Source organism: Toxorhynchites rutilus, chromosome 1, assembly GCF_029784135.1.
Source record: "Toxorhynchites rutilus septentrionalis strain SRP chromosome 1, ASM2978413v1, whole genome shotgun sequence".
NCBI lineage: Eukaryota > Metazoa > Arthropoda > Insecta > Diptera > Culicidae > Toxorhynchites > Toxorhynchites rutilus.
In genome coordinates this window covers 135,023,922-135,048,470 of record NC_073744.1, presented here as the reverse complement: position 1 = coordinate 135,048,470, position 24,549 = coordinate 135,023,922, and the positions used below count along the sequence as shown (strand labels likewise).

At 38.1% G+C, this 24,549-nt stretch overlaps 1 protein-coding gene across 1 annotated transcript; it reads left to right on the top strand.

Moving 5' to 3' along the window:
• Nucleotides 1-317: 317 nt before the first annotated feature.
• LOC129762757 (SPARC) lies at nucleotides 318-23,750 on the top strand. Its single transcript, XM_055761277.1, has 4 exons — nucleotides 318-555; nucleotides 22,314-22,897; nucleotides 22,955-23,305; nucleotides 23,382-23,750. The coding sequence occupies exons 2-4, from the start codon at nucleotides 22,367-22,369 to the stop codon at nucleotides 23,463-23,465; spliced, it is 966 nt and encodes a 321-aa protein (XP_055617252.1). The 5' UTR covers nucleotides 318-555; nucleotides 22,314-22,366; the 3' UTR covers nucleotides 23,466-23,750.
• The last annotated feature ends 799 nt before the right edge of the window (nucleotides 23,751-24,549 follow it).

Here is a 24,549-nt window from a genome sequence, read left to right as displayed (position 1 = left end):
CAGATTGATCACTTCCCGATGTCATATTTGAATTGACTTCTTCAATGAAATTATTGAACTGCAAGTACAACTCGACTTTGTCGAATGAATTAGTCCGCAATAATTGTATGCCAATATCAATCCCATATTCATTATTCCAGATTACATGGTACATTCCAGATCACCGCCGAAAGATGCGTTGAAAATCGATCAACTCGAGAATGATGCCCCGCGGAGGAACAGCGCTCGGGTATGGAATAATAATCATTATCGCAAGCTCTGAGCTAACCACGCTCGCATATAGCCTGACTCAGTTTTCCGAGATGATGTCAGTCTGCAATTGGCGGTCGCACAAGTGGTACGCGGCGGGCGTTTGGCTTAGAACAACTCCTACGCGAGCGCGAGAGAGTTAGAGCTCACAGTGCAACAGTGAACAAACCAGAAGAGGACTTTTGATAGACGCGCTCAAGACGCACAGTTTTCGTTAGTGCAGCTGCAGAGGCGGATCGTCGCTTTGCAAGTGGAGAGAAAATCTTGCCCACCATATATTTCCCGCTGTCAGCGGCTCAAACAATTGTAAGTGAAGTGAAATATGTTTATTTATCCGTGCGTACGTTTCCTCGATTTTTGATGAAGTGAAAAGTATTTTGTTAACCCGTGAGACAGCATACGTTCGACAGATGTTTATTACTTCCGAAAATAATGTTCACAGCGCAGCGCAATATTCGAATCTGATGCGCAGCTCGGAAAGGAAGTGGAAGCGTAGACTTCGATAAGGACTGTTCCAAATTCTCCCATACATAAGAATAGTGTGTGAATGAGTTCCAGTAAAACAAGCAATGTTATTAATGGTGAATAATGTTATCAGCTAAGCAGCCATGCCAGCGGTTAATTTGTTCTTATTTGTGGAATAAAAACACATCTCGAAAAAAATGAATCGTTTGCCGCGATAGTGACTACCAAAGTTCAAGGAAAAAGGAAATGTGTCTACAGGAATTAAAAAGTGCTGTTCTGACCCTAATAAGAATATTTTGATTTAAATGAGGCACATGCCGGTATCAGTTCCATTATTTTGTTTCTATCGTTTGCATACTTGGATACTTAAATTCGGCTATATTACAAAGAACAGTGACATACATTAAGAAGACGATATCAAGTTGCAGAATAAGTGGTCAGCAAATCTTATTCTTCGATAGTATGACTCGTTCCATAGTCATCTCGATACAGGATTATTTACGTCCATTTTATTAGTATTTGGTTCCAATGCTAAATATTGATTCTTAGTACGGTGTCAATTAAGTTCCTCAAACCAAATCACCAGCTGTATGGAAAATATTGTATGGGGTACTAAATAAAACATTTTGGCAGTAGTACCATATATCTATGATGAAATCGATAAGTATCTTCAAACTGTGTTTTCATCAAAAAATCTTATATATAATATATATATATATATATATATATATATATATATATATATATATATATATATATATATATATATATATATATTCTGGCATTTAGAAATTTTGAAAAAAAAAATAACTTTGAGACCCACTTCTGCTCTAATTTTTATCGTTCATATGTTTCTTTTTTCCTACAGGTGGTGTAATTTTTTCCTGAATTTTTAGGAGCATTGCGAGGCACAAAAATATATTTTTTTTGAAATCGATTGTTTTATTGTATTCGTGGTTTTCAATTGTAAGATTAAAATGTAAAAAAATTATAATAATTTAGATTTTTTTAAAGTGTTCTTCTCATTAATCCGAATGATCTTTCCACAAGGACTTTATTTTTTCTCACTCCTATGAATTTGGTCTAAATCCAATGTAAAGATAATCTCATATATTTTAAGATACGAGAAAAAAAAACTTTGTACAGCGCATTCCTCTAAATATATCGGCAAAATTTAGACATATGAAAAACAAAATTTAAATAAATATTAGAGCAGTACTGTCTCTCTGTCTCTAGATTCAAAATAAATTAATAATGCCTAAAGGGCAGAACATTTTTTTTTTGCGCAATCTTCTTAAAGGTTCAAGAAAAAATTACGCTACATGTGGAAAAAACAACACATACGAACGCATTTAAATAAATATTAGATTAAAATTGGGTCTCAAAGTAATTCTTTTTTCAAAATTTCGAAATGCCTGAAAATATTTTTTTGTACCGCGAAAAACACTCTAAAAATTCTGAAAAAAATCACATATACCTAAAATAGACGTAGGAAGAAATGTGAATACAAATTAGTACTGAATCTCAAAATCAACAAAAGTTATAATTTAATTGAAAATTAAAATAAAAACTAATTTAATTTTTTTTAGTATTTGATTTTTTGATGAAAAACTTGTTTGAAAATATTGAACAATACACCTTAGTAAGATGTACTATCAGTATTTTTTCTTATTTTTTTGTCTCAAAGCTATTGAGAATGACGTGAAAAAAACGAGGTACATTTTTCACCATAGATCATATAAGGATTTAAATATATGGCACCACTGCCGAAATGTTTTATGTACAGGGTTTTCCATTTCGGGTTTCCGAAAGTATACAGCCTTGCGTTGACAACCGTTTGACATAGCTGTCAACCAAAGCGTCATATCGTTAGTTGAATGTCTGCCATTTTACAATATGGATCGTTTTAGCGTCGCACAACGTGTTAATTTTGTTAAATTAAACTATAAAAATGATGAAAACCCGGCAAATGTTTTTCGAGCATTACGGACGGATTTTGGTCGTCATGGACAGCCTACAGAGCACACAATCGCTAATGTAGTGCGTAAATTCGAACAAACTTGATCCGTAGCGGATATTGTGAAACCTGTGCATCATCGTAATGTGCGTTCGGCCGAAAATATTGCTGCTGTTGCTGCCGGTGTGGAGGATGACCCGAATGTTTCGATTCCACGGCGTGCTCAGCAATTGGGCTTGTCAAACACATCATTGTGGCGAATTTTGCATTTGGACTTGCACCTACATCCATATAAAGTCCAACTGGTACAAAAATTAGAGCGTGGTGACCATGGAATGCGTCGGGCATACGTCGATTGGGTGAACGAACAACAGCAGCAAAATGTTGAATTTTCGCATCAAATTTTCTTCAGCGATGAGGCACATTTCGAGCTCGGTGGCTATGTGAACACCCAAAATTTCCGTATATGGGGCTCAGAAAATCCACACGTGATTGTTGAGAGGCCATTGTATCCGCCAAAAGTCACTGTTTGGTGCGCATTATGGTCTGGTGGAGTCATCGGGCCATATTTCTTTGAAAATGAGGACGGCGAGACGGTAACTGTGAATGGTGAGCGCTATGGCCGCATGTTAACCGATTTTTGTTTGCAAATTGAAGATATGGATACGGATGACGTGTGGTTTCAGCAGGACGGCGCCACGTGCCACACAACACGACCGAACATGGCTATATTGCGAACGAAATTTGAAGGACGCATAATTTCATGCGATTTGAACCCGCTAGACTTTTGACGTAGGACTACGTCTTTCATTTCTGTACTGGGGGGTAAGTTAAATGTTTCGAAAATGAAAGCGTTACGCCGGAGAACGAGATTTTGAATGTTGATAGCTCCCAAACAACTAAACGAAATGGTATGATAAACACTTTACTCGAAAGATAAAATGTCTACGCGTGATATGTTTACACGATACACGATTGATACAGATTCCGAAATTGCAGATTCATTCAAGTCGGCAATACTTTTATACCCCTATGCATTTTTACACTCCGGAATTCGTTTTGCTAATACGGTCTAAAAAAGAGGGTACAAATGCAACGCTTTGACTCGATTATTCAAGACTGCATTGAAAAATATCTTATCATGTCACCAGCTCACTGAAGTTCTACGCATACCGTTTGATGATTGGGAAAAATGTTGATAACTATTTGCTGCGATAACTACTACCATAATGCATGAATTGACTTCAATTGGTATTTGTTTGCAATTGAATTCGTAAATAGTTTCATCCATTCACTAGCATAATCAATAATTCAATCAATACACACAAAATACAGCTCTGCGCAGCGGCGATATCGTACCCAATGAGGAACATCCGAGGTGGGATTATTGCTAACTGAAGAAATACAATTGATTACTAAGCCAACGGCAGTCCTACGTCAACCTTGCGTTTATATCATAGGTATAACCCATTCATTGTTTTTTTTTTGGGGTTATGCGAAAGACCGTGTCTATGCCAACTCTCCGCAAACTCTTGAACATTTGAAAGACAACATTCGTGAAGTTATGACCGAGATACCGCCCCATATGTGCCGAAAAGTCATCGAAAATTACCTGTTCCGGATCAAGGTGTGCGAGGAAGCCCTAGGTGGACATTTGAATGATGTTGTATTTCACACATAATGGCATAAACCAAACTTTAATTTGAAATAAAAGTTTCATCGAAATTCGAATTCTAAGTGTGTTTTATTTCAATTTACTTTCGGAATTTAAAGTTGGAAAACCCTGTACAATAATTTACATACAGCTGGTGATTTGGTTTGGGGGACTTCTTACTCCCTTACCCAGTCAGAACATAAAGAGAAATATGAAAAAAATATACACTGATAAAAAATCTGGAAAATCTGGATATCAAGAAAAGCCGTAGGAACACATTTAAAAATAAATTAGAGTAGTACTGAATCTCTAAATCCAAAAAAAAAAATCAAAATTTCAATATTTCTTTAGTACTTAAATTTTTGATGATTTTTTTTGACGTAGGACTACGTCTTTCATTTCTATACCGGGGTGTAAAATCAAAGTTTCGAAAACGAAAGCGTTACGCCGGATACCGGGATTTTGAACGTTAATAGCTCCTAAACAACTGAACGAAATGGTATGATAAACACTTCATTCGAAAGATAGAATGTCTACGCGTTATATACGTGTTACTTTTTGATCCAAAAACTTGTTTCAATAGTCTTAAAGTTGCTTTCAAAACAGGCTATTGAAATCACCAATCTGTATATAAGCGAGCGCCCCTCGGAAATCCACTCAGTTATAATTGAACAGCGATTGGAGCATGTTGTCGCTGTTGTGGTGAACTCTTCACTAGAGGCGAATGAACTGTAAAGTTGAAAGCCTTTTAGAAACAAAGAGTCGAGTTGAAGCTCTTCGTTTATCTTGAAAGCGCGGATGAACGGTGTCACCAAGAGCCTGTTTGTGCACTCTAAGCCAGAAGGGAATCCATCAGGAGGAGAGTGATGCCACAAACGGTTCCCCGGGAATAGATCGGAGCAGCCGCAACACACACATATACGCGCGGAACTTTTCGTTTGGATGCCATTCAGCATCGTGAAAATTCCGGAAATATCTAATCGCCGCTGAAAAATAATCTGCCAGTTCCCTGGGAATTGAAAAATACATTCATGCGACAAAGTTTATTCGTAACAACACGAAGGAGCGCCAACTGCCTGTGGATTGAGGTACTACAAAAGCGAAAAACCCCCTGTTCGTGAGCCATGCGTTTATTTTGATTATACGTTTGTCTCGCGTTTCGCTGACGTTTCATCGTTTCCGCACACCGAACGAATGACGTCACGACGGGTATAAAGAGAGCACATCGTGGTTGACTCATTCTCTTTCCTGATCAACGACGCCTGCCGTCAACATTCTGCTCAACGACACCTGCTGTCAACCTGTTTCCGGCCGACGACACCTGCTATCAACCATCTAGTGAAAAGGCGAACATCAGCGAAGAAAAGTTGTTTGTGCAACTGACATTTAATTAGAAGAGTAAAAAAAAATTGAACCAGTGATTAAATTAGATTAAATAAAAGGAAGTGTGTTTTTGAAGTAAAAGCAAATACTGACCTGGAAATATTTGAACGTTTGGTTTCCTGATGATCTGAAATAAAAAGGGAAATAGGAGAAATATACCTACCTGCTGTTATCTGCTACCGGCTGCAAGTGATTTTTCGGAGACGTTTCGCTGGAAAGGACATCGGCCCGTCTGCTGCTTTGATGATCTACCGACAGAGTTTATTTTAATGTTTTCTATCCATGTAACACTGCGACCGAATATTTTTCAATCAAGTGCTATTAACAGGTGGTTATCGAGTTAGCATTAACCACTGGTGGGCTTCCAGTATCGAGGAAAATCTGGAAAGAACTAATCGTTGCTGAAAAATACTCTGCCAGTTCCCCTGGGAATTGAAAAATACATTGATGCGAGAGTTTATTCTAAAGTTTTCTATCCATATAACACTGCAACCAAATGCATTTGGTTTTGTGATTTTTCAATCAAGTGCAATCAACAGGTGATTATCGAGTTAGCATTAACCACTGGTGGATTTCGAGAAGAATCGAGGAGAATCCGGAAAGATGTCGTTGCTGCAAAATAATCAGCCAGTCCCCCTTGGACTTGAAAATTACATTCAAGCGGAAGAGTTTATTTTAATGTTTTCTATCCATATACAGGGTGGGCCATTTAAAGTGGAAGCATCTGGGAACCCCATAACTTTTGACAGAGATGTCAGATTAACAAATGTCATACCGCGTTGGAAGCGTCATTTCAGTACAATTTTAACCATGGAACAATACACACCTAAACAACGCGCTGAAATTGTTCAGCTGTACATTCAAAATAACTTCTCAATTGTGGCTTTTGGCAAAAAATCATAATGTCTGATGAGGCGCATTTCAACTTGAATGGAGGAGTGAATAAACAAAATTGTCGGTTTTATGCTACTGAAAACCCTCAATTCATCGAAACGCGCCCTCTTTACGACCAAAAAGTTACTGTGTGGTGTGACATTTATGCCGATAAAGTCATCGGCCCGTACTTCTTTGAAAACGAAAATGGAGCAACGGTAACCGTGAATGGGGAGCGTTATCGGACAATGATAACCGATTTTTTATTGCCATTTGTTCGTGAAAATGAATTGGACAATTACTGGTTCCAACAGGACGGCGCTACATGCCATACAGCGGCTGCCACGACCAAATTATTGCGCGAAATGTTCCTCGGAAGATTAATATCGAAAAACGGCGATTATGACTGGCCACCGAGATCACCTGATTTGAAGCCTCCTGACTTTTTTTTATGGGGATATTTAAAATCCAAAGTATACACTGGTAAACCAAGGACCCTGGCTGCGCTGAAAGACAATATCCGACAAGAAATTGCTGCCATATCGGCCGAAACATTGGGCAAAGTGATGGAAAATGCCGAAAAAAGGGCACATTTTGCGGTCAAGGCCAGAGGCGGTCATTTACGAGATATCATAATCAAAAAGTAGTTAGAACAAATCTCCTTGGACCAAAATAAATGAATTTAAAAAAAAATAAAATTCCACTTCTTTACTTTGCTATTGCAAAAACAAATCCTTCCACTTTAAATGGCCCACCCTGTAATACTTCAATTCTGTGATTTTTCAATCAAGTTCAATTAGCAGGAAAGCTTCTGAAGAGTATTCCCCATCAGTAGGATATTTTCGTTCCAATATTGGATGCATAAAACCTTGTACCTCCAACGTAACGCTCTCGTTTTCGAAGTCCCCCAAATATTTATTTATTCATTCATCCAGAATGAATTCAGATTCAACTTCAAACAAATGATCACTAAATCAACGATAGTCCTACGTCACCATTGCGGTTATACCATAGATATAACCCACTTCCTGTTTTTTATAATTTTTCTTGATATACCGTATTAAGATGCACATACAGAATTTTTTCCAAATTTTTATCTCGAAGCTTTTGAGGATGGCGTGAAATTAACGAAAAAGTAGCACTATAGATCGTATGTTTAGCCACATAGGGGTTCAAAAAAATCGCCAGAATTTCTTATTTTATATCCTATACAATATTTGCCATACAACTGGTGATTTGGTTTGGGGGCACTTTTTACTCCCTCACCCGGCCAGGCCTTTTATATTAAAAGTAAATTGCGATGAGGTTTCTTCACACCTCCTGTGGCTGGCGCGCTTTTCCTTACCACCGGTAGATTTACGAGCTGGCTGCTTGATGATGATGTTGAATTAGAGAGACTTTAAACTTTTTAGTTCATTCGTCTCTAGCCCTGAGAAAGGCCCTTGGAAAACTTTACACTACTCCTTCATTAATACGAATTAAATACGAATGAATTAATACGATTGATAGTTACTAATCAATCGCTTTATTCAACATGCACAAAATGTTATGGCTGCGGTATGATATTGAGTGTAATGCAAAGTGTCCGGATTCAAAAGCATTACTGTAAAAGAGAGTTGACTCGACTGAAAATTTTTCAGTTAGGACTGCAGGAACGAAATTAATTGGAAAAGAACAGCATAATGCATAGACGTGAGTATCAGCTTCCCCATCTCACATTCCAATAATATTAATGGGTTTCCAAGTGAGCGCGCTACATACGGATACGGATGATTTCAATAACTTGTTTTCAAAGCTATTGGAACAATTTTTCGAGTCAATAAATAGCAATCATATTGGGTTGGGGAAAAAGAAATGTCGTATATTGTCAATATATGACAACACTCAAACATATCTTGTGTTGTACTTATCGCATCGGGTCATACTATACGGCTATTTAAAGACGACAATACAAGTGTCATTTTGACAGTGTTGTGATTGTACTTTTCAGTCTCAAGTTAAAGCGCGTCAAAGATGGAGTCCAACAAGCAAGAAATTCGCCATATTTTACGTTTTTACTACCTGCGAGGTAAAACTGCAACGAAGGGGGCCGAAACAATTCGTGCAGTTTATGGACCCGACACTGTAACGATTGGCACAGCACAGCGTTGGTTTGATCTATTTCGTTCTGGTGTAGTGGCTGTCGAAGATACACCCTGTACTGGTAGGCCAATCGTCGTGGAAACCGATAAAATCGTTGAAATCATCCAAGTAGACCGGCATGTGAGCACTCGCTCGATTGCCCAGGACCATAAAACCGTTTGGAACCATTTGCAGAAGATTCCAAAAAAGCTGGACGTACACGAGTTGACGCAGAAAAATCTTTTAGACCGAATCAACGCCTGCGATGCACTGCTGAAACGGAACGAACTCGACCCATTTTTGAAGAAGATTGTGACTGGTGATGAAAAGTGGATCACGTACGACAACCTAAAGCGAAAAAAGGCGTGATGTTGCCTTCTAAGTGGCAACAAGTTTGCGAACAAAACGGCGCATATTTGACTTAAATTGGATAATTTTAAGTATGTTAAATAAAGCGTCAAATTTCGATCAGAAATACGACATTTCTTTTTTCCCAACCCTATATAACTGTTGGTCATTTTATCTTTCGTATGGAATGAATATCATACTGTTCCGTTGATACGAAGCAGAAGTATTAACGCTTAAAAAAGGAATGGATTCCTCCTTGGAATTACTCAGCAAAAATAATGCCCTTTCCCGACAATTAGAAACGACAAACGGTTGCGGCATTCGCACACAAATAATTTTATAATGCAGCTTTCATTAAAGTGATTTCTTCGATATGGGGAAATATCCACTACATCATGTCATATATTTCGTATTCTTCATTATCAAATCCATAGTCAATGGCACCCATCGGGATCGAATTATTATTGACACCACGATTTTTGCTAAATGCTCTTTCAGTTCGGCCTGCAAAAACTTTTCTGTACTCTAATCCATAAATCTGGTGTCCCTGAAAAGGGCTGTTGATTATATGCTAAAGTAATAGCACGATCCTCGAATACGATGGGCCAGCTAGATGTCCTCGGGCAGGATGTGACGCGTCTTGCGTGGATAGCACACAAATTGGTATCTTCGAATAGGCCTCCAGCAGTGCCATAACCGCGGAACTTTGGAAGCGCAAGTCGGTTTTGAAGTCCTGGGCAATTCCACGAACCAAACGCTGCAAAGGTAGCTTGCGGATCAGCAATTCGGACGACTTCTGATAGCGGCGAATTTCACGCAAAGCGACGGTTCCCGGTCGGTAGCGATGTGGTTTTTTCACACTTCCTGCCGCTGGTGCGCTTTTCCGAGCTGCTTTCGTGGTGCCTTATCACCGGTAGATTTACGAGCTGTCTGCTTGGTCCCAATGAAACTACGGTGCGAGAGTGGAGGAAGAAATGAACTAAAGCAAAAAAAGCGTCATGTTTTATAGCCATCCGTTCGGTTCAACTGCAGAAAAGAAATGAAATTGGAAAAGAAGACCATAATGCATAGACGTCTGAGTGCGACCGTCCTCATCTCACATCGCCGCATCAACTGAATGGATTTCCAGAGCGGATGCGAGTTTATATACGGTTTCAACAACCTGTTTTCTAAGCAATTTTGAAGCTTTTGAAACAAGTTTTCGGGTCAATAATTAACAATCATATAACTCATGGCCATTTTGTCTTTCGAATGAAATGATTATCGTACCACTTTGTCATCCGTAAAATATGTATTCACGTTCAAAACCTTGCAGTCCAGCGTCACTCTTCTGTTTTCGAAACTTTGAACTTACACCTCGGTACAGAAATGAAACATGTAGTCCTACGTCAAAAAAAAATCAGAATGGAGTAGCGACGGAGAAAGGACAATTTTACCTAAAATTGCTCGCGAACAAAACAAGTTGCAAAAACATGTCATAGCCTCAGTAGAAACAAATATAAATGAATACGATGACATCATGTGTATCTAAACGCCAAACAACAGATGGACAAACTATCAAACTGCAAAACCCTGGATGATTTTGATTCAATATTTCAGAACAGTTTGACGATTTGTTTTCGACCTTCACTTTTTCTCATTCAACAGTACCTAATAAATGAAACGATTGACGTTCTCAATATCAATCGTAAAACGGTGTCCAAATTAAATCAAACCGCAATAATAAGTCGGGCTCACGATTAATTTCTAACATTTTTTGCGCCAAAGAAATACAAATTCAAAAATATTATTTTGAAAAAACCCGCGAGCTGACGGGTCGAAAAGAGAGAGAGGGAAATGAATTCTCCGACCTTGGCGATTGATGTGATCCGCTTCCAGAATGTGCCTGTGTGTTTACATTTCACAGAAATTGACGGCGCATCGGCTTGCATCCGGTAGTTCATGTTTGCGTCGTTAGAGGTTTAGAATCAACACGCTATTGGTGATGGGTTGGGCACAATGCGTCGGAGGGAACCATCTCTTGTTTGTTTCTTTTTTCTAAGAAGTATAAGAAAGAAAACGCGACGTAGTTGCTCAAGTTCATTGGCATTTATACAATGTGGTATTTATAAAATTTGATTTTTTTATTATCTATATACAAATTTTATATTTACAAATTGAAAAAAAACTGTGTTAACACAAAAAAAAGTCCTCAATAAAATTAGATTTTACGAACTAGTCATGCGTATGTATCGCATTAACTTAAACAAATTGGTTTCTTCTGTTCCATCGTAAGATAGACTATGTCCTTTGTTCTGGAATTATGTGTATTTAATGTTATGTATATTATTTTCGTTTTATTATCTTTACAGTCAATAAGAATATGCCTTCTTCAAAAAATATCTCCGCATTCCTTACTAAAGAGATATTAACACTAAACCTACCGATGTTTCATGTATACCTATTCCTACCACAGCGGGTCAAGTGACCCTTTCTGAATAGTTAGTGAACAATGACTCGAATAGTTCCGTCGAGAAACGTGGCATCCCATATTTCCCCTGTATATTTCGACATTTTAGGATAGAAGTTATTAGCAAAATAATGAAACTACAATTTTGGACACGCAGTATAGCACTGTAGCTTGGAATGGTTACTGTTAGATCGCTTGGATAGTCAGCAATACAATTAATTCATTATTCATTCACAAATACAACAAAATATCTGATGCAATAACAAAAATGTGCAATGTAATGGTTTTGTATCACAACCACACATACAAATCTTTCTGATATCATATGAATGTTTGCACGGGTCAAATGACCCGTTGCGGTAGTTAGGGCAGATTACATACATTTCTCAGTAAATAAAAATAACAAGAGAGGAGCAAACACTGAAAAGTACGTCCGATGTATGTTTTAAGAAAAGTAGTGTAGGCAAATTATGTTGTGACAATGTAATTTGCAAGATCATTCTGACTAAAAGATTAAAATGGGTCATTTGACCCCTCGTGGAAGGTTTAGTGTTAATATTGACGCGTAATTCTTCTATGTACTATCAGACGGCGATAACCGTTCTTCCCAAGCCAACACTGCACACGGTTTGGCTGTTTTCTGAAAGATTTTTTTTTTATTATACTTCGTGCTTCTCCAACGCATCCGGAAGGAAAGTCTAAATCTTTGTTATTATCAAATTTAGTCGATCTAAACTTGATACATTTCATTTAATCGTGAATTCAAGAAACCTAAACCCTCTCCATTTCGTAGGGGTACACGTGAATAATGATGCCACTTTTTCTATTTATCTTTAACTGAACTACTAGAAGCAGCTGAATACAACTGAAGTCATTGAGAGAAGGTCTTATTTCCGATGCTTGTCTTGCCTCTTCTTTGACACTTCAGGAAAACAATTTGTCTTTCACTTTCTTCGAATTCGAACGTTTCGGAAAATGTAAGTGTGAATATCAGAATGCAACTCTCATGTGAAATGATCTCTATTCATTTACTTCCGGAATTCTTCTTGAATGGCACTAACGTTCCAGAAAAACTGCGCACCCTCAACGTGGTATTACTTGCGTCATTTTTATTAGTACTAGATTGAGATTTCTATGCCAAATAAGACACATTGGATGTATTCCGATTGGCAAGTTTCAGAATATGCCAGATATGATAACATTTTGTAAACTAGTAAATTGTCGTGAAATATTTAATTTAGTAAAATATTGATATTGAAAAACAACCGAAAATCTGTATTGAAAGAACGATAAATGAACATTTTTCTCATCGGCATTTAGTTACTTTTGACGTAGGATTACGTCATTCGGGAACATATTGGGGTACAAATTGAATGTCGAAAATCGAGCACATCGTAAAAATTGTCCAATTTTAAACACTTATTGCTCAGTCATTTCATGATGGGTTGATGTGATTTTTGCGTCTATCGATTTCGACACTCCATAACAATTTTTTACATAGAATAAAATAATATATTTCATAGTTAGTACTATTGAACAATTGAAAAATCTCAACCCCTATCCTAACGGAAATACCCACTTCTGATTGGTCGAAATTGACGACACAAACGGCGGCTCATGTACTTACAATTATTGGTCAGTTATTTCCTGATGGATTTAAGGAGATATTTGCATCAATCGATCTGAGCACTCCATAACAATTCATCACAATGAATAAAATAATATATTATATGAAACCAACTATCAAACAATCGAAAAATCTCCAAACGGAAATACCCTAAATTGAAGGTACTGAGAAATCTGCATTGCAAATACATCAAAGTAGGGGGAACTTTTGCTCCCGCCGAAATGTGTTCCCAAACACAGACTTCGAAATCAAGGAGCCTGGTGAAATCGGAATTGCAAATACGGAGACGAATGAATTGTTAGATTTAAAGTCTCCGTAAACAAAGAAAAAGAAGAAGAAGAATTGCAAATATATGCAGGGGCATTTTTATATTGCAAGTAACATGAGTGATACGATTAATACTAGCAAATAGAATTTTCATTTGGAACTTTAATGTTGGTTGCTTCGTAAAATTTCATGTCAATGACCGATCATGCATTGTGAAACATTTAGCACATGTGTAGGTGTAAAATTGTATAAGGTAGCGATTGTGTCAAAACGACTTGAAATATGAAACGATTTACTTGAATTTTCATAAATAAAAACGAATGTGTGTTTCCGCTTGAGAACGGATCAGCCGGTTTAAGCTATCTGTTTTGTTGTGTCCATTTTCACCCAAGGAAAGTTTATGCGGTGAGAAAAAAATGGAAAAGTGAAAGAATATTCGAAAAAGTTTCCAATATCCTCTACATATTGTAGAGTAGGTGCTGTTAGTCCGATTGAAAGTCGTATTGAGGCATATAGCATCGTGTTCCGTTGGGTTTGAAGTGAAGATAAACACTCAGAAAGTAAAAATTATAAAAAAAATTACCTTTTCCATTTCAAACATGTTTTCTCTATAATAAAGTGAATTGTTTTTTCTGGTGAAAAAAAAGATAATTGTTTTCGATATTGATGATTATCTTATATTATAATGGTGAGTTTTTTTTTCTTCATTATGTCATCCATACATAACACAGGAGCCATCTCTCTCATCCAGGGCCCCAGAGGGCGGCATTCACCATGTCTCATTCCACTTCGACATCTTCTATCGTGATATGCACCATCCAACGACTATCACCATCTTTTTGTCATCATCACTCGGTTGTAAACACAGGTGGAGTGAACAAACAATACCCAAGAACCAAACAAAAAGAGTTTAGCAATGTAATGCTACAAACATATCCAAAATCAGCATGCAACAGACAGATAGCCTAACGGAATCCTACTTCAACTATGCGGTAGTGTCTCGGACACAACCCTCCTGTGACTTTTTTTTGAAATGAAAGTCGGGGTATTTTTCTTCCGACTGAAAAGTCTTTGCCCAATACAGACTTCATGGAATCCATGGAGCGTGGGGAAATTTACATTGCAAATTCATGCAAATCGGGGGCATTTTTGTTCCGACTGGAATGTGTTTCCCCAACACAGGCTTCTAAACCAAGGTGTCTGGGGAAATCGGCATTGCAATACAGTAGAACCCCGATTATCCGCGAAATAGTCTGTCTAGGTTACCGCGAATAACGAAAATCGCGGATATCGCAATATACGACTAAAAATGAGGTGTAAACACGAAATAAAAATATTTAGACATGAAAACTATGTTTTATCGACACAGTAAGCATTAAGGTGACGGTGGAAGCTAGCCATTGTAGTAGTATAGGTAAACCCGCGTGTAAAAATGGGGTAATAGTGTTTGTGAGAGAAGAGCAAAACACACGTAAATAGATCAATTCACTTATCAGACTGTGTGGCGCTTCATTGACACGGGTCTTTGAATACATTTGAAAGAAATAACAATTCAATACTCAAATAAAATGTATGCACGATATGTTCCGATGAACAATTGCAGATATAAATATATATAGAAGGTGCATTTGCATATGAAATACAATTCTGATTATACGCGAGTGTAACATGAGCAAATTTATAACACATGCGAATTGGGGCTCTTTCGGTATTAACAAGATCTTCCGCATAGTAACTCGATGTTGATAATTCCTTAATATTTTCCTTCGTTGATCGTATTGTTTCACACATTCACTTTGAAGAGCCTTAACCTTTCTCTTCGTTGGCCGAGGCATTTTGATTGAATGTAATACTTTTCCGTTTACTATTTTTGAAAGCATAGGCAGCCGTGTTAGTGTTCCAAGCTCTGCAATACAATTTTCTTACCCAATATTAAAGTTGCTAAAACTTACATTATAGATTGATATCAACACAATTTTATTCTATTTATTTTCATGACATGAAACGCAATGACTCAGGAATAACATTTTATTGAGTGGTTTTTATAGCTGTTTCAATGATGTTGTCTGGCATCAGTGTCGAAAAAATAACGATGCTCTCACCAATACAAACAAAACCATTGCCGAAGATTGAAAAATGAAAATTTAACTTTCAGAGCATTTGTTCGAGTTTTCCGACGTTTTTCACTATACAGTGCGACAGTAGATGATAATTTAACATCTTGTGAGTAATCGATTAGAGTTTGGTTGATATTACTTGATGGGAAGTGTGCGAAAACGATAATTTTCTTCACACTGTTTTGCAAAATTATTGATTTTCGGGCGAGGGGTGAGGGAGAGAGATGAAAGAAATGAGCGCCATTGTGGCAGCCATTTGTTCTGTCCATTTGTGTGCTTTCCCGAACAGAGCTGTCAATAACGAGCAACTTTTCGACGAGCAACGAAGGAGAAATCGTAAGATGTAAAGATGTCTCCGTGAACAAAGGAAAAGAAGAAGAACGAAGGGGAATATTTGCCTAGAGTATGTACAGTGAATCTCGCTGATGCAAACTTTCATTCTTCGTGAGGAAATCGACTGAACGACATCGTTGCTGGGCGAGCTGGACGGCGAGGGATCGAATGCCTTTCTCAGGGCAATGGGGTGGGGTAATATTATGGATAAAGTAAAGTTTCAAGGGCCTTTTTGAAGGTTAGAGACGGATGAACTGAAGGAGTTTAAAGTCTCACGCAAGGAAGGAAGGCAAACTTTCTGTATCGTTTTGCATTCAAAGCAATGAATATCGCTTGTTCTTCCTTGTTTTGCGTCATCACATGTCTTCGTTTCGGATTGAGCTGTGGACGCGACCAAATTACTTACTCGCTGATGTCTCTGGCATTGCAATCATAGCATCAAACTGACGCCATTGCATTAAGGTTCTGAGCTACACAATTGTGTGGGGAATCATCAAGCCAGGCTATCGTCAGCTCACCAAGAAAATAAACATTCTGGAATTTTATCAGTGATTTGGTTTCGCATGACGTTGGGAAAACTCTCTCCACAAAGGATGACAGCTAAGCTAATCTAGACTGGCAATATTAACAGAAAGGGCTTCTGTTGAGAAGAGCACAAATTGGAGATAAGTGAGTGTATATTCAGTTGCTTCAAGCCATCGATATATGGATATTTGTGTGCGTACGTTCGTGCTTCATAACCCGTACGTAAAAATAGTGGATCTTCGCTACGCTGAAACCCCATTTGTATCTGCTCCCGTGTGCATTGGCCCTGTAACGATGCAACAATCGCCTAATTTTTTATGCTTTGATTGACGATTGTTTTGTGTTGCAAATTATGCAGCCCTAATGATAAATATAAACAAGGAGGGGAGATAGCGAGAGGGAAATATTTACGCTAGGGTATTAGTAATGAATCACTGCTGAGGCAAATATTCAGCCTTTTTCCAAGCAATTAAGGTGAAGGTGGAAGCTATCCATTGTAGTAGTATAGGTAAAACCACGTGTAAAAATGGGGTAATAGTGTTTGTGAGAGAAGAGCAAAGCACATGTAAATAGATCAATTCACTTATCAGACTGTGTGGCGCTTCATTGACACGAGTCTTTGAATACATTTGAAAAAAAATAACAATTCAATACTGAAGTTAAATGTATGAACGATATGTTCCGATGAACCAAGTCAATTGCAAACATAAATATATAGAAGGGGTATTTTTGCATATGAAGTAAAATTCTGATTATACGCGAGCGTAACATGTGCAAATTTATAACACATGCGAATTGGGGCTCTTTTGATATTAACAAGTTCTACCGCATAGTAACTCGATGCTGATAATTCCTCAATATTTTCCTTCGTTGGTCGTATTGTTTTCACATATTCACGTTGGAGAACCTTAACCCTTCTCTTCGTTGGCTGAGACATTTTTAATGAATGTAATACTTTTCCGTTTATTGTTTTTGAAAGCATAGGCAGCCGTGGCAGTGTTCCGAGCTCTGCAATACAATTTTCTTACCCAATGTTAAAGTTGCTAAAACTTACATTATAGACCCATTAAACGTAAAAATAATGATTGTATTGATATCAACACTATTTTATTCTATTGATTTTCATGACATGAAAGGCTATGACTCAGGAATAACATTTTATTGAGTGGTTTTGATAGCCTTTTTCGATGATGTTGTCTGGCATCAGTGTCAAAAAAATAACGATGCTTTCACCAACACAAACAAAACCATTGCCGAAGATTGAAAAATGAAAATTTAACTTTCAGAGCACTTGCTCGCGTTTTCCGACGTTTTTCACTATACAGTGCGACAGCAGATGAAAATTTGATATCTTGTGAGTAATCGATTAAATTTTGGTTGATATTACTCCATGGGAAGTGTGCGAAAACGATAATTTTCTTCACACTGTTTCGCGAAATTATTGATTTTCGGGCGAGGGGTGAGGGACGGAGATGAAAGAAATGAGCGCCATTGTGGCAGCCATTTGTGGCTAGCTTCCACCTTCACCTTAACATTGTTTGTTTTCTGTCATCATTCATTTAGTCACCAAGAATGTAAAAGCCGTTGTGGAATTTTGTATGTGATTTGGTTTCGCTTGCCAGTAGCAAAACTTTCTCCACTAATGATGACAGCTGCGCTTATCTCGAGCATGTATTGTTCTGCGAGCACAAGAATGAATCATCAAACAATTATCGTCAAATGATTGTACATAAAATGAACATTTCAGGGCGACCAAACCGGTAGAATGGTTATTTAAAAACTTTTGTAGTATTATAAAATAATATCCGCAGTTATAAACCAGCGACTTGAAATCAACCACATCGTAGTTCTACGTCAACAATGCGGTCGTGTCTTGAATACAACTGCCGTATTTGCGAGATAGTGATGCAAGCGCCAAAATTGATATTTTACTTTTTTTGTTATAAATCGATAAAGAATATCAAATCCTTTCAAATGACTGCGAAATTTAACAGAAATCAGAAAAAATGACCCCGCAAAAGCTTGAAAACGGAGTGGCGTAAGCGCCATTTCCACTGTGATGTGGCGCAAGCGCCGTCTTCCTTATGATGGACGTATTTTGATTATGATGCGATGTGATTTTTTATCTGTTCTGATGGTTTTGATAGAATAAACGAGCAGGGACAGCAAATTCACATAACAACATCTTCCGTAATGGACGTTTAGCATAATGAGAGTCACATACGTCCTGTCTTTAAAAAAACCCCTTCTCCGAAAAGCTCGATATGTCAAGCATTATAATCGAAAACAGTTGATCCCCATGCAGTACTACATTTATAATAGCAATTTTGTTTTGGAACTACAAATCATGTACTTAGAAGCACTGTTTAAAAGTCTCGTCAAATATTTGAATTCATAAAATCAAACTCATCTTAAAAGGAAAAAATATATATAGATTGAAGTGTATTGCTGTTCTCGCATATTGCACATAACGTGATAGTGTCTTTTATCTTCAGAAATCAAGGGTCAAAGCTTCTTGGCGATATTTACTTACCTCACCAGCTCAGTTTATCTTTCGGATGAATTGAAGCTAAGTGTTGATTGAAGGGTAAATGTCGGATTTGGTGAACGGCTGCACTCTTCTAAATTCTACATCGAAACGCATCTTATAACAAAAATCAAAACATCCTCGCGTAAATTGTTTTTTCTTTATATCGGATAGTTTCAGACGGCATCATCTTATTTAACACGGATGTTTTCCATTGCATTTTGGATTGGAAAAAAAACGGTGCTGTCCATATTTGCTATAATCGGGCTCTCAACTGCGATAACCTGCTCAACGCATGCTACAAAGTCCAAAAATGTGTAGAACTCTTCTCCCTGATGCTCCCTCATGATCCGCACAACGGCGGCATTTTGGAGAAAATAATTGGAAACAGATGTTCGCATACTTTGATGAACGAACGCCAATCGGTTGTGGAAATAGCGATTTTGATTTGCTGTTTCCACAACAAACTGGCGTTGGTAACATAGTTTAAATAAAACTGCATTATTTTAAGAATCAAGCCGATGGCAATGAATTTCCATCTAGTGTACACATTTTGTACAGATCAGATTTTCGTAATACACGCGTATGGTGATTATACATGCAATTTTAAGAATCCTCGAACTGAAAATTTTCCCCTCTGTCGCTTGCGTCACTTTGCGAGATTACGGCAGACAACCTCCTATATTTTTTTTTAAATATTTGAATCATAGCATCGCGATTTGCTGAGATCATGATTGACGTGAGCTCCGTGAGCTAGTTTATATCAATCGGCAGATCGCAGTTCGTAGGCACAAAATCCACAATTTTTGACAACAAAAATATTTGTGGCCGCGTGAAATCTCTGATGTCGACAGTTGTCGAACATATAAAAAGTCACAGGAGGGTTGTGTCCGAGACACTACCGCATAGTTGAAGTAGGATTCCGTTAGGCTATCTGTCTGTTGCATGCTGATTTTGGATATGTTTGTAGCATTACATTGCTAAACTCTTTTTGTTTGGTTCTTGGGTATTGTTTGTTCACTCCACCTGTGTTTACAACAGAGTGATGATGACAAAAAGATGGTGATAGTCGTTGGATGGTGCATATCACGATAGAAGATGTCGAAGTGGAATGAGACATGGTGAAAGCCGCCCTCTGGGGCCCTGGATGAGAGAGATGGCTCCTGTGTTATGTATGGATGACATAAAGAAGAAAAAAAAACTCACCATTATAATATAGGATAATCATCAATATCGAACACAATTATCTTTTTTTTCACCAGAAAAAACAATTCACTTTATTATAGAAAAAAACATGTTTGAAATGGAAAAGGTAATTTCTTTTATAATTTTTACTTTCTGAGTGTTTATTTTCACTTCAAACCCAACGGAACACGATGCTATATGCCTCAATACGACTTTCAATCGGACTAACAGCACCTACTCTACAATATGTAGAGGATATTGGAAACTTTTTCGAATATTCTTTCACTTTTCCATTTTTTTCTCACCGCATAAACTTTCCTTGGGTGAAAATGGACACAACAAAACAGATAGCTTAAACCGGCTGATCCGTTCTCAAGCGGAAACACACATTCGTTTTTATTTATGAAAATTCAAGTAAATCGTTTCATATTTCAAGTCGTTTTAACACAATCGCTACCTTATACAATTTTACACCTACACATGTGCTAAATGTTTCACAATGCATGATCGGTCATTGACATGAAATTTTACGAAGCAACCAACATTAAAGTTCCAAATGAAAATTCTATTTGCTAGTATTAATCGTATCACTCATGTTACTTACAATATAAAAATGCCCCTGCATATATTTGCAATTCTTCTTCTTCTTTTTCTTTGTTTACGGAGACTTTAAATCTAACAATTCATTCGTCTCCGTATTTGCAATTCCGATTTCACCAGGCTCCTTGATTTCGAAGTCTGTGGTTGGGAACACATTTCGGCGGGAGCAAAAGTTCCCCCTACTTTGATGTATTTGCAATGCAGATTTCTCAGTACCTTCAATTTAGGGTATTTCAGTTTGGAGATTTTTCGATTGTTGAAAACGCTTGAAAACGGAGTGGCGTAAGCGCCATTTCCACTGTGATGTATAATATATTATTTTATTCATTGTGATGAATTGTTATGGAGTGCTCAGATCGATTGATGCAAATATCTCCTTAAATCCATCAGGAAATAACTGACCAATAATTGTAAGTACATGAGCCGCCGTTTGTGTCGTCAATTTCGACCAATCAGAAGTGGGTATTTCCGTTAGGATAGGGGTTGAGATTTTTCAATTGTTCAATAGTACTAACAATGAAATATATTATTTTATTCTATGTAAAAAATTGTTATGGAGTGTCGAAATCGATAGACGCAAAAATCACATCAATCCATCATGAAATGACTGAGCAATAAGTGTTTAAAATTGGACAATTTTTACGATGTGCTCGATTTTCGACATTCAATTTGTACCCCAATATGTTCCCGAAAGACGTAATCCTACGTCAAAAATGATCGATCGTCATTTAACCTGTATAATTATCAAGTGTGAATTCTGGTTTCATATTTATCCACCTGGTATTTACGTGGATACGAACGGTTATTCCGTTATTCCTGTATTTACTTCGTAAATTATGTAGACTACATTTTGGTGATTGAGCTTCTTCGTCGAAAGAGCTCAAGACTTATCAACTTCTAGATACCAAAAGAAACACTACAACGTGTAATTCAGCAGAATTTTACCTCTGTATTTGGTTTCTAATAAAAGCAATATATTTCTTGTGAAAACTTCTAGAATTTTTTATGCAAAACAACTCCTATATCAATCTCGTATGATACGTATCTATTTTTTTGATTCCAAGAAAATTTACAATATTATCGCAAAATAACCTCGAGTTGGAGTGCATACATTCTGATGATCCATCACACTCACTCCCCGGTATTAGTACTTTCAATGCACTGAAATCGCATTCTCTTGATTTAGCTCGAGACTTATGCCTGTGTTCAGCATATTTCCGCATCAACGCCATCGTCATATCATACGCCAAAGGCAACACGCCCGCGCAATTAAAGTTATGTGAGCCAAACGATGATAGTTTTAATAAATTTTAATTGAAAACGCAGTGCCAACCATATGAGGGTATGGATGTACTTGTTTTGCTCTATTTTCCGCGCGATATTATTCATTCAATGCGGCATGAATATCTGTGCGTGTCAAAGCGCACTCATCAAAACAACACAATACTCTTGCTGCATCTGGAACTGGGACAGGATGTTCGCGATAAACATTAAATGGGCTAATGTTGATATCTTTGCCAGACTGCTTAACCCCAACTAATGCTCGCCATCCACTTGGTTCTTTATCACAAATATAATAACACTATCACAAATCTGGTACACTAATTAGCTCTTCTTGCGATTTCAATTGTAGACGCTAGATAATCCACAACTCGAGGGGCGAGTAATCGCTTGCGACTGCAAACCATGAGGCGATTCGCTCTGACGACCCTGTCGTTGACTCTTCTGCTGGCGTCGTGTCTAGTGGCCGTCGCCGAGCAAGAGGACGATCTGTTGGACGATAGCGCCAGTGAGGATTTCGACGAGGAAGACGAGGATCTGTTGCGCCAGATCGAGGCTCGCCACGTGCAGCGCGAGTTCGAGAAGGAGGACCAAATGGCTCGCGAGCTGGCGGCCAAGATTGCCGCCGAGCACTATAACTTCCCGGAGGACATTGAAAATGCACCCCGGTTGGTGGATCCGTGCAAGGGTTCCCGCTGCGGATCGGGACGAATCTGTCAGGCCAATGGCAACAAAGCCGAATGTGTTTGCATTCCCGAGTGCCCCGAGGAGTCCGACAGCAGGAGGAAAGTTTGTACGAACTTCAACGAGACGTGGGAGTCAGCTTGCGAGGTGCACCGGCAGCGATGTCTGTGCAACACGGATGATCCGCGATGCCGCGGCGAGGAGGTGAAGCATGTCCACATTGACTACTACGGAAACTGCAGAAGCATGCCGGTAAGTTTGAGACGAAGTGACCAAGTGAAGCGTTTCTAGGAATATCATTTTTTCCAGGACTGTTCCGAGAATGATTTGGCGGACTTCCCACGTCGCATGCGTGACTGGTTGTTCAACGTGATGCGTGATTTAGCCGCCCGCAATGAATTGCCCGAGGCCTACATGGAGCTGGAAACCGAGGCCGAGGCGAACATTACGAAACGCTGGACAAATGCTGCCATCTGGAAGTGGTGCGATTTGGATGGTCATCCTAACGACAACTCGGTCTCGCTTCACGAGCTGTTCCCCATTCGGGCTCCTCTGATGGCGCTGGAGCACTGCATCGCACCGTTCCTGGAGAGCTGCGATCCCAACAATGACCACAGGATTACCCTGCAAGAGTGGGGTAAATGTTTGGAGCTGGAAGAGGTATTAGAAGTGCAGTACTCGCAGATACAGATCATGCAACCCCATGGCATTCTAACGTTCTTTTCTCTATTTGCAGGATGACCTCACCGATCGTTGTGCCAAGATCAACAAGGAGGATGAGCTCGAAAAAATTGAACTCATGATGGCGGATGCCTCTTAGAGCATAAAGAATGTTAAGGTGGTCGAATCAACAAATACTCGCTTCATGCTCTTTTTCGTTGTAAAAATAATAAATATTCAACAGAGTATAAGAAAAACAATTTAAAGTTACGCTAGATCAAGCTGGATCCGGCATCATGTGAAGCCTATTGTTTATTAGGTGTACCATTAAGGATGAACTGCCGGATAAATTAGAATCACTAATTGCCATATTTTGAGCTTCCAGTAACAAATATTGACATAAATATTATTTTAGAAAATAAAACCGGTAACTCTGCTTTAGGCATTCGTATCGACTTTCTTCCGCTCTCAAATAGAGAATTCTCTTTCAATCAGATGAACTTTGCATTCAGAACGTTATGTTTATTGCATATTTTTTCCGTAACGTTGAAAATAAGGGTTTTTGGAAAGATCAGCCTCGCAAGAACAATAAACAAGCTGACCATAATATGTCGCCAATTGTTTCCTTAGTATCAATGCACATAATGAACTGAGTGTCCATTTCGAAACTTGGATGCGAATAGTCTGCACAACAGCAAAGCAACAACTGATAATAATAGTGCCTTCTTCCTCAGCGGTTCCAAATTCGGTTCCAAATTCAAGTTGAAAGTTGTAGGGGATAAAATGAAAATGTAGGCACTGAACAAGTAGGAAAAAATCAAAGATTTCGAATACTCATAATTTGAACAACAGAGAAATTGGCGATCTAACGTACAAATCTACACCTAGGCGGCGCTGCGGTGAAAGTGATGATGGTTTTAAATTTTACCATGTGAGCTTATGGAAGGTTTGTAGTTGTTTCCATAAATTACAATCTTATAATCATAAAAGATTATTTGATTGCGATGAGTTTGTGAGAAATTTAATTCTGCGCAATTTTATATATAACATGTTATTTATTTACCTCTTTCAGTAGCTAACTATAAAAATGTTGACAATAGTTGAATTACAGAAGGAAATTCGAGAGCACAATCAAACGCAAGTAGAAAAATGCACGATTCCTGCATGTGAGAACTACCTTGGAAAGTTCGGAAGTAAAATATACGTGATTTGTTTTTGAGTTTTAGGTTACATTAGCATCATTT

Coding starts and splice junctions, on each gene's coding strand:
- LOC129762757 (XM_055761277.1), top strand. CDS start 22,367: ATGAGGCGATTCGCTCTGACGACCCTGTCGTTGACTCTTCTGCTGGCG. Junction 22,898..22,954: donor GAAACTGCAGAAGCATGCCG/GTAAGTTTGAGA, acceptor CATTTTTTCCAG/GACTGTTCCGAGAATGATTT. Junction 23,306..23,381: donor AATGTTTGGAGCTGGAAGAG/GTATTAGAAGTG, acceptor CTCTATTTGCAG/GATGACCTCACCGATCGTTG.